The 11877-nt window shown below is 32.0% G+C and overlaps 1 protein-coding gene across 1 annotated transcript; it reads right to left on the minus strand.

Annotated features, from left to right (window-relative positions):
• Positions 1–3767: 3767 nt before the first annotated feature.
• On the minus strand, positions 3768–5631 carry LOC106405130 (zinc finger protein JAGGED). Its single transcript, XM_013845728.3, has 5 exons — positions 5348–5631; positions 5153–5247; positions 4811–4939; positions 4518–4602; positions 3768–4413 (listed from the first exon to the last, which is right to left on the minus strand). Coding segments are annotated over exons 1-5 (750 nt in total). The 5' UTR covers positions 5350–5631; the 3' UTR covers positions 3768–3974.
• Between the last annotated feature and the right edge of the window lie 6246 nt (positions 5632–11877).

Here is an 11877-nt window from a genome sequence, read left to right on the forward strand (position 1 = left end):
TCATAATTAGTTTGAAATATTATTATACATTAATATATTCAGTTATTATTTATAAAATGAAAATAAATATTATATCCTATTTTTATCTATTACATGATCACAATCGATCACATTTAAAAAAATATTATGTTGATCTAAATATTTTAACAATATCATAATTTTCGAAACGTTTATGCTAATATTTTAACTAATTTCATAATTAGCAATGAACTATTATTATCTATTTTATAATCATAATCAACCATGTTAAAATAAAATTATTATATTGAACTACATGTGATAAAATTATATTAAATTGTAGATTTATAAATTTTATTTCATATATATAAAATATTTATGTTAAAATATAATAAGATGGCAGAACGACTTAACATTAGCAGACTACAATACATGTATAAAAAATTAACATATCTTATATTATGTAAAATGAATAAACATAAAATATTACTAAAAAGAAATCCAGTTTTGAAGAACAGGTAAAAATTTAACATATATTAAATACAAAATAATTTTCAGATATATTTTTTAATCACATATTAATTTTTTTAATAAGTAAATACAAATACATGTGACTGTTTTAAACAATTGATTATTTAAACACGTAAACTATAAATTATTGTATTTGAAATAGTTATATAAACATTTAAATATATGATTAAAATTTAAAATATATACCACTAATAATCTAAAATAAATATATATGCATATAAAATTGAAAATAACAACCACGCGGTTCACAGATCTAGTTTCATTTTATATTTGGACAACATTCTTTTGAGTTGACATAACCCTAGATGATACGATCATGAATTAAACAAACGATAAAATAATAAAATATATTCGTTAGTAGGATCGGCCGAAGCTGCATAAGAAAAATGTCCAATCAGGTCGGGCTACTGATAGACCGGTTTCGGTTAACATATATAGCGAGACAAAGATATAGAATTTGGGGGCTGAATGTGATCCCGTCTATCTCAACTCACATCCCATTCCTTAATTATTTAGATATGTTTTTAACATTGAGAAATATAATATATATAATCAATGAGAAATTAGAAAAATCAGTTAGGTCGCACATACTAAATCTCTGGAAATCATGAACATTTCTACAGCTATATTTGTCAAGTTTACGGTATTACGAAATGAATGAATGGAGATAGATTTCAGTAAAAGTTTACCGGAAGAAATTTTGAAACCAATAAAATTATGTTATTATGGAACAAGGACCAGTCTAGGACTAGAATACAAAAATACTGAATAGTATCACATTTGTTTCATAAATGATTTTGCACTTTTTGCACATCTGATCATAATTCATAAACCATCTGAGATTGTATTATCGTATATCACATGGCGAACTACGTTGCAAGATATTATCACCATGTATAGTTACATTTATAGTACGTGTAGTAACACTTATTTAATTTTAATATATACATGTAAATGTGCATCTATACTACACATACGTAAAGACAAAGAGTGATTCGTACCCATCACACGTTGCTTCGTACGTAGACACCCTCTCTGTTATTACGTACATATGCTTCTTCAATAGTTTTCCGTACAGTTAAACAATGCTAGCTAACTCATGACATCACAAAACCAATTAATACATGCTATCTCGAGGCTTGACCCAATTTTTTGTTCGGAAGATCAAGTTAGAGATTCGCCTACACCTCATCTATCTCTTTCTCACACACACACACGCACTCTCTCTCTCTCTATATATATATATATATATGTAGTTATAATATAGGTATTATTGGTCAGAATAACTTTTTTTTAACACCATTGGTTAGAATATCTAAGAGCATCAACAACGCGGGATAGTAAAGGGGTTTTTAACCATTGAGCTCCATCGACACGTGGCGATCCGCGATTAGTGCGTTTTTTAATTTTTTAATTTTTTTTAAAGAAACCCTTAAGTGAGTTTCAGGGATAATGTTGCTCTAAGAAGCGATAAATATGCTCGAGGCCATTGTCTCTCCAGTGTAGCCCACATACCACGTATAAAATCTCTCAATGTAAATGCCTCTTCTTATTAATTAATCGATGTAATTTCTAGAAAATATCACTATTTTATTACAGTCATCCCAAGGAAATAATATAAAAGGTTTATTATAATGTCTTGAAACTAGACCAGGTACGTACAATATCGATGTGTTGTACAATTTTCATTATTTATTTGCGAATACATAGTTTGCTCATACATCAAAAACCATATAAATTAATATTCGATAAAATAATAAATTTGGGATTTCAAGTTAAAACGATATAATATAAGAAGATAATAATATTTAGAAATTTTTAAGTAAATTTATGGTCTCATTATAATTATAATTATAAATGAATTATCACTATATATAAATTTATACAAACATATACAAAACATTTTATTTGTTATTTTCTTTAAAATAAAATTGATCTTTAATTTATTTTATTTTAATAATTTTATGTTATTTTATCGAATTACATATAAAATACATTTGAATTCTATCATATGCATTCAATTTACATAAAATATATTTTTTCATCTTTTTAATAAAAATATTTTAAATCTAAAAATAAAAAAATATTTCAATTGATTATTCTATAAAGTATTAAATTAGCAAAGTCTCAACATTATTAAGTTATAAAAAATTTATTGTACTTATTGTCGCATATATCGTATCCGTTTAGGGTTTGTAAAAAGTCCCTTCTTTTTGTCAATTGCAAGAAATACATAATAATAATAATAATAATAATAATAATAATAATATTATTATTAGTAAAAATTTGGAAAAAAATATTTTTTTGCAAAGTTAATTTCGAATTATTAGTTATTTTATATATTGACACTGACTCAACCAGTATAACTAAAAGTACTAAATATTCTTGACATATCCGAAGACGATTTTCTCACCATAATTTACTTTGTGCTAGTAATACATAAATTAGCTGATTATGTAAAGCAAAGAAATACATATGTTGCATATAAAAGGGCCTAATCAAAATTAAAGAATCTGAGTTATTTTTTAGAAATTTATTGTTTTTAACATTTAAAAAAAATGGGAAGAGTAGCTGATAGAAACTAGAGTGCAGAAAATGCAAAAGGTAAGTTTTACTAGTTAGGGGAATTCAGCTGGCATCTAACGGTCTCCATTGGATCTAGTTACTTCGTGCGTACATTTTTTATAACTATATATAATAAATGTTATATTTTTATATATATATATAAGCAAATTGGAACATCCTTTTGATTTTTATTTTGAACAAACCAACCACCAAAACCCAATTCCCTCCAATCCCCAATCCTCATAGCTAGGTTCAGGCCAAAGTAGCTGAGAGTTGTAGATGAGCTCAGATAAATTAAGGCTGTTCCAATCTCACTACACAATGTATCATATTTTAAGAACACAATCTTTGTCTCTACTCTCTCTCTTTCTGACCTATTTGTCCGGTTCCTATGTCCTCTCGTTGTTATCTATAATATATATTGCAAAAGCTTTATTTTTTCCTTAGATTAATCACTTCCCTTGTGTATATAAATGGAAACATTGTTAAACGTTCACCTTTTTAATTCTATCCAATAGTTTCACTCCCCCATAATGGTCCCTCTCATTTTCTAACTCTTGTTAATATGAATTGATTTAACATCATTTGGCATCTGCGGTTCAGTACTATAATTTTGATGTTTTTTATTCATTCCGCATTAAAATGTTGCATAATATAAATCACAATGTTAGGTATATCAATAAAAGACATAAACAAAAATGTGGCCGAGATAATTTAGATCCTAATATCTTTATTTCAACTAAAATAGAACAAAAAAGAACAACAACAAGCGGGCAATTGGCTGACAACACATGTAGGATCCGTGGCGTTTTAGACAATTCGAGACCCTACTTTCTCGACGACTTAAACAAAATAAGAGAACAAGAAAATACCCTAAAAGAAGAAAATAAATAAAAGAAGCAGGGAACACATGTTAAAACTCAGAGCGAGTGATGATCTTGAAACCGGTTGATTGGTAACCTAAGAGAGGGATCCAAACGCTGCCGTGAAGCGTCACCGTCACGAACTTGTGGCGGTTCCAGCGGGGGTGCACGGACTTTGGCGGAGCCACGGTTAGGAAAACCGGTCTGATCAATGGGTTCACCGACGCAAGTGTAGCTTGATTCCACAGGACCACCAGCCATGTAATTAACGGTTGTTGTTGTGGGAAGATTAGGGTTTGGAGAGATGCTTCTATTGCCTCGAAAGGATTGGCTGAAGTAATAATCATTGATGTTGTTGTAGGGCGAGTATTGGTTTGAAGAGTATGGATATGGTGGTTGAAGCGGTTGGGGAACCAAGTTTGTTGAGGAGCTTCCGGTATATAGCATCGGTGAAGAGTAAACCGACCGGTATATTGTTGGATCTGCGGTTTGATATCTGCCAATAATTCCAATTAATTATACTCGCATTATTTATTATAATAAGTACATTTAGCAATGTTTTTTTTCATAATTTGAAGTCTTAGGATGAAGAGAGAGTACCCGAAAGGTGTAATTCCTGGTGGGGTTAAGGTATCGTTACGGTAGACCAGTTGACGGGCTTGATTCAATGTCTCCGTCTCCCTCTCTTTAAGTTTATAGAACCAAATGAAAATAGGACATCAAACTAAGTCTTTAATGCAATATCTACTGGTATGAAGTTATAGTCAAAGCAAGTATAGGACAACAAGCATCAATCAAAGACAGAAGATTTATGAAAACTGTTTTTTTTTGCTTTTGCACGAACTAAAAAGTGTGAATATAAAAGTGGATTATATGAAGCTTAGTAGACTTGCCTTGTCGGTGGCGATTCATGTGGCCACCAAGAGCTTGGGATTTGCAGAACTTCAGTGAACAAAATCGACATTCGTACACCTTCCCGCTCTCATCTTTCCCTTCTTTACTACCTTTCTTCTTTCTTTGACCTAATTAGCAACAAAACATCCTACGGGCTTAATATATAATTCCACCAAGACACAAGTCTTTTGGATTCCACGTGTGATCCAAACCTTTACCAATAGACACAATATATATTACCAATTTAGTTATATATCCCCTTAATTATGTTTTGCCTGTTAATGATATATATGTATAATATAACGTTGAAGTAATTAGGGTTTTCCAAGGTAAAAGTATACCAGAGGAAGAACCTTCCTCCAGGGTTTGCTTATTGCCATCTCTAGAAAAATCATCTGGCAGATTGTTGAGGTCTAAGTAATTATCCTCATTCCTCCTGCCAAAAAAAAACTCAATAAAGAGAAGTGTGAGTTTAAAGATTAAGAAAATGAAAGATATAATTAAGAAAGTGGTTTTGTGTTTTGTGGGGCATATACATAGTGGGAAATGAGAGATTGGCGTGAGATAAGACTTCTCTCCAAGAGCTAGAATAATTGAGGATATATATTATAGGGGACTTTCAGTTGGAGGCTGCACCACAAAAGGAAGAGAAAAACGTAGAGAGTAGTAAAAGTTAAAGAAGAGAGGTTGGGAAGTTTTCTATCAGTTTATCTGCCACAAACCCTCTCATTTTTCTCTCTCTCTTCTCCCTCTGTGTGTAGAAACTAAATAAACAAAGTGGGTCTTGTGACCTTACAAAGATATAGGTAGTAGTGTGGGCTTAAGGGGTTTTAACTAAACCAAACCAGAGTGAAAGTGTTTGTGGTTTGTGTATGTGTTTGTGTGTGTTTGTGTGATGAAAGAGAGAGATGAGAGGGACATTTCCTGAGTGAAAGGAGATGCTATGGCTACTAGCCTAGAACCCTATTACTGTGTAATTAATTCATGTTAAAAAGACAAACTCTTAATATTTTGAACTGTTTTTTTTAAGAAATCAATGAGTTTTGGACCTTCTCTGTGTATATATCTTCATATTGAAATCAAAATAGACTACATAAATCTTCTTTCAACATGTTAAGTTAATTATCCCATTCGTAAAATCGTTTATTTTTATTTTTTATTTTTAATCAAAGATCTTACGGACTTTAAGTTTATAAATTCTCTAGGTCGAAGATCAGAGAAAGTAACTTGTCACTAATACTCAAAATTACACACATAATGGAAGGAACCCTAATTAAGTGTAAGTTACACTTGTTAATATAATACAAAGCATCTAAAAAGAAGCAAGATAGTACTTTGTCAACAATGAATTAAATGTGGAAAGCCACATCTAGCGAATCATTGTCTCTTGATAAAGAGTCTTTCATGAATAGTTTGCAGCTTCAAGATGGTCCTTGATGGACTTGTGATCCTCACTTAAACACACAGAGGAAAGAACAAGTAACTAAAAGAGAATGGATTTTATACTTTTAAGGACAATCCGAGACATGGCTAGCTCTATGGTCCTGCTGCTTTGAACATTACGTTTTGAGAAGTTTTACAATAAATATGTGTATAAAAAATATAAATGTAAGAAAAATAGTTAGTAATGGTCCCCCATTTATAGATGTAATGTAATGGCGATAGGCCTCTCCTGGGGCATCCACATCAAAAAAAATTCAAATTGTTTTTTGTACCCTAGGGTTTTGCAAATGGGACATGCAAGTGTTGCTATCACATAACTAATTATTAGGGTCCTTTGTGATCTAAGTTGGATATGCATGTCCTCTTCTACATATCCTTTCCAATTGTGCTCCTAAATATTACATGCTTAATCTTCTTGTTAATTATATCAAATTTATGTAAAACATTAGAATGATAACAAGGTTTCTCCATTCCTACCGATATTTATCTTGTGGACATCTTACAGAGTGATCGTAAGGTTAGTGTAAGATCTAGCTATAACACTGTCCTTGAGAGGAATACCTAAAGGTGTACAAAATTCCCAGTCACGGAAGCGTGCGAGTCACGTGCCATATGGTTCGAAGGTCAAAACTTCAAAAACTCGTGCTCTCATGCCGACCTACACGAAATAAAAAGAATGTTGTCCAAAAAGTCAGGCCTAACACACCGTTATTTCACGGCGTTATATTTATCTAATACAGTGAATAGTGACGGACTGACGTGACGGAGATTTGATCGTTCCGGGTTCATCAAAGTAAAACCAATCATAGTCGAAACTAGCCATCTTTGGTTTCCACTTATTTTTATCATGAGACATGCAATAACAAAAAGAAATTGCAGTTAATAAATGTGTAAATCGAACAAAACTAAACTAGTTTAAAGAAGTCTAGTGGTTGAAGAATTCATATTGGCATTAGGGGACAAGAGTTTGAATCGTTCCACTATAATTTTACATACGAATGGAAATCATAAAAGTACCAAATAGCCAGAAGTGCCGAGGATTAATATGAATTTTGGTTACGTATCCCAAGACAAATGTTACGTCGGTATAACATACATGTATACGTATAGAGTACAATTATTATTTTTGTATAGAGTACAAATTTGGTCAGGTACTACTTAATTAACATGTTAATGATGGGGCACCAAAGATATCGAGGATCTTATTCATATTGAGGATGTGCATGCTACTTATGAGTGGGAACAGAACCAAAAAAAAAAGTAGTGAGTGAGTGATGAGGAGAGAGAAGGGATCAGGTGAGAGAAGGACCACACTACTACTCCAAGACTGTCACGGCTAGTAAGCTAGGACTTGCAATCTCACCCTCTTCATGTAACATCTGCAACTCTCTTTCGGACAATCATACTTTTTACTCCTTTCTCTTACGTGGTCCTCCCCCCCTCTCCCCTTTTCTTTTCAATTGGTTTTACCTTTTTCCTTTTACTTGTTTCTTCTCTCTCTTTTTGAACTTTTTATTGTGTTTAAAAAACTTGTGTTAAACCTGGTCTAACCAGCAATCCAAAATTAGGTTTTGTTATATTTCTGAACTGAGAATGCGAAAAAGAAGCTAAATCGGCACACACCGTTTTTTGTCCGGTTGTTATGATGATTACATTAGTTTATATATTACAACTCCAAGCAGGAAGAGAAATAGTCAATGAATTTGTGTAGTCCGTCTTATACACCATAAAGTACTAATATGTAATAATCACCGTGGTCAATGTAAAATAAATAAAAGAAGTATAAATTATGTAAAAAATAATCATAGTGCTTACCAATTAGCACTATCCATTATCGTAATAATTAACTCCAAAATAAACGAAAATATTACAAAAATCATCTAACTATGAAGAAAATATGGGAACGCTTAGAAAATTAATTTTGATAGTAACTCGTCAAATTTATCAATTTATCAGTTTTATATTTCACTTGAATTGTTTCCTATGTACTTATTTCTCTTAGTTACTCATCAGAGGATGAAGTTGTACATTTGGTGAGTGTACATTTATAGGCTACAAGTACCTAGATGCTTTAATTCCATTTTTCATAATATTTAACTATAATATGCTAATTTTAGCCATTTTCATATAAATATATATACTCCATATGAAAATGGCTAAAGTTAGACACATTTCACGCAAATTAAAAAACTAACAAAATATACGAAGCTACCTTTATTTATAATACAATTATTTAAATAAAAATAATTGAAATAAACATCTATTGATTATTTAAAGGGTAAGAAAGTGATTTAACGTAAAAACACATTAAAAAATGTAGAATAACACTTTTTAAAAACAAAATTAAAAAAAAAAGCCAAAATGACATTCTTTATGAAATATAGGGAGTATGTTAAAAAATATGCTAATTTTCACATATGTTAAAAATTGATGTTCTAGCCATTTTTATAAAAATTGATGTTCTAGCCATTTTTATACACTCTAGAAATTGTTTAGTTTGGGTTTAAATCAAAGATAACTAATTTTATCATGGATCCAGAATTAATTTTGATTCAAAATAAAAATTAGTTTCAATACTCGCCCCTCTCCTAAGCTTGATTTTGGCAACTTTCATGATCCTGCTCAAAATAACTAGAACTGCTCATTTGGTGATTCTGTAAAGATGTATATATGCATCCCATCTTAGATTTGGTCCTCTCCATACACATGATTTAATAATTTTATGTATCCCGCACATCTAAAATAATATTCGAGCAACCAAATGTACCTTAAACCTATATCAATTATTCATCAACTTTATGTGTACTTCCATACTTCTCTTTACAAAGGGAGTCGAAGTCGAAGACCGCATTGTGTTTCAAAACATAATCCTAAGTTGCATTGTTTATAAGAATCGAACCTCCTTGAGTTTTCAAAACATAATCCCAAGACGCATTATTTAGGAACGCATTGATTTTTTATACATATAACATTTTCACCCGCTAACAATTTTTTGCTTCAACATACGGTAATGATTCATCCTCGTCAAATTGTACGAGTACATTTCAATTCCTGAGATAACAGTTGATCCTTGAACTGAAATTTTCTACTTCTAATCTTCTTATGTTGGTTCCATCTTGATTAAACCCATCAAACGTCTCTGTATCGAATCTTCTTCTGCTTGCCTCCATCCCGATTAAACCACATTTCATTCTTCTTGGATCCTGGTATTTGTTTCCATCCAGAAAACTTTGTAAGTCTTTCAGATTGATTGTGATGACTTAGCATGTACACGAATTCACACACTTCACAAATCACACTCACGAGTGGTTCTAGAACACAGTACATCTTTTAGTTTTTTCAAGATCATTGATGATTGAATACATCTCGGCTCAGCAATCAACTAACTTGCTTTCGAATTCCAAGAAAGATTGATAAAGGAAAACAGAAGAAAATATGTAAATAATTTAAAATAGTCAATAGCAACAAACTTCCTTAATCAAATTAACCACTAAATTTGTCTAATGCAGTGGTATTAGTTTCCCTTTATCCAATACAATATGACACTACCTTTTCAACTCGGTCTCTTGAACTTTCATTACTGTTAAACAAAATGAAAATTAATGTTATCAATTCTCAAAATAGAATAATACTTAAACAATCTTAAAAACTAGATGAATATAAAATAATGCTAAAGAATTTAAGATCTCATAATGAAATTAATTTCATACCAAATTAAGGTTGAGTTCCAATCCCTTTTCTTCTGATATCTGAACATTTTGTGGCTTCATTCTGACCCTCCACAATGCAACAACTCTGGCTGTTTGAATTTTACAAAAATGGCTAAAGTAGTGATAAGCTCAATTCACTTAATGGCCCATACCAATTGGCAATAAGAGCCCAGCTTTTTAACATCAAATATTAATTTGAGACGACTAAAAGGGTGGTGGCTTCATAAAATGGAAAAAATGAGAACACGAATGGGCTAGTTCATGATCTATAATACAATACACTTTGATCCTCGATATTAAATCTTAATTTGGGCTACAGAAACATAATATGATTTTATGATTATTATTATTTAAATATTCAAAGGTACTCTATGTAATTAGCATTAGTATATAACAAAGGACTAAAAAGTATAGTCATTACTCGTTACAGGTATCCAAATTGAAAGTATTTATGAAAATGGATATGCTTATCAAGTGGAGGTGTGATACTGAGGGGACCAAAAAATCAAAGGCAATATACGCTGACAATATTCATTCATTAATTACAAAAAGAGAACCATTTTATTTACCTTTATTTAGCTTATCTTTCTAATAACAAGTGGTTGGTTGGTCCTTAACGAGTACACTTAACAGTTGCCGCGTCATACAGGGATAGGAATAAAGCAATAATACTATGTTTTATTATAATTTTAGAATATAAATAATTGTTAAATTTAATTTGTTTAATTTTGCCGAATAGCTAGATGGCATATTCGTAACCAAACGTAATTACGAATGGTAAAAAAAATTAGGAACGCCTTCCTTAAAGTAATTTTATGGCAACAAAGTTAAATAAACGCCCATATTTCTGTAAAATTGTCGTTTAAATATTTGGTTAACTATGAACTTATAATTCACATTCTGTGATTATTGTTTTTGGCATCCATGATGCGCAACAAAAGTGAAATATTGTTCTTGAAAACAGCGAACTCATAAAGTCGTATAAATAGATACATCGATCTGTTGGTTGTGGAATAGAATTTGAATATTTGAAAACTTCAGTCTCCGCCAAAAATTAAATCAAAGAAGATAAAGAACGCTCACTCGGATCGATCGAACAAGTAAAAAATGCAATTTAGTTATTAAAGTAAAAATGCAATTCAGTTATTAACGGTAGCCTCCAAATGTGGAGCGAGGTAAAAAAGAAGTTTTCTATCTCTGGTCTGTTCCCTCTCTAGAACCTTACACAGAGAAGAGAGAAAACTTTGGTTTATGGTTTACCGAAATTTTTTTTGGTTTAGTTTTCCCGTTCATCGGGTTGAACGGGATGTTTGATTCTGGAAAGAAGAAGCTTTGTTAGTTCTTTTTTGTCGGCTTATGTTTTCTGGGAGGCGGTGGCTCCTTCAGCACCGCCATCGCCGGCTTGGTCTTTGGGTGTAACCGATCTATGGATATGTGTTTTGATTGTTACTCTGCCTCTCGATCTGAGTCTTGTGTCGCATGCTGTTATCGACAAAGAAGGATCGATTGTAGGCGTTTTAAGATTTGGGGATTTCGTAGATCGGAGTGTGTGCGACGGTTCGATTTGTTTTGAGCCTTAGGGTGAAATCGATCGGTGTGAGTGTGGGTCTAAAATTGTCAAGGATGTTTCCGGTGGTTTTGGATGAGATCTCGAGACTGTTCTCGATGAAGCTCTCCGTAGAAAAGCTTGGTGATGAAGACGGTTACGGTGTTTTTGCTACGGCGTCTTCCGGCGAAACTAGTGGCGTTCTTCATCTTCTCCGGCTAACCTTGACTTGTGGGGTTCCTATGGCGTGATCGGGTGACACGTGTCTTCGTGAGGCGGGCATCAACACGTGGGCGGGTAAGCATTTTTGCTTGACGCGTGTTTTGTTGGTGGCACCGCTCAGCTTACGGGCTTGGGCTGTAGACTT

Source organism: Brassica napus, chromosome C6 (genome assembly GCF_020379485.1).
Source record: "Brassica napus cultivar Da-Ae chromosome C6, Da-Ae, whole genome shotgun sequence".
NCBI lineage: Eukaryota > Viridiplantae > Streptophyta > Magnoliopsida > Brassicales > Brassicaceae > Brassica > Brassica napus.

What these genes read in the sequence shown, in the direction of transcription:
- LOC106405130 (XM_013845728.3), bottom strand. An exon ending in GGAGGAAGGTTCTTCCTCTG is followed by an intron (nt 4,940 to 5,152) that starts GTATACTTTTAC and finishes GTTGCTAATTAG; the next exon opens with GTCAAAGAAAGAAGAAAGGT. An exon ending in CATGAATCGCCACCGACAAG is followed by an intron (nt 4,603 to 4,810) that starts GCAAGTCTACTA and finishes ATAAACTTAAAG; the next exon opens with AGAGGGAGACGGAGACATTG.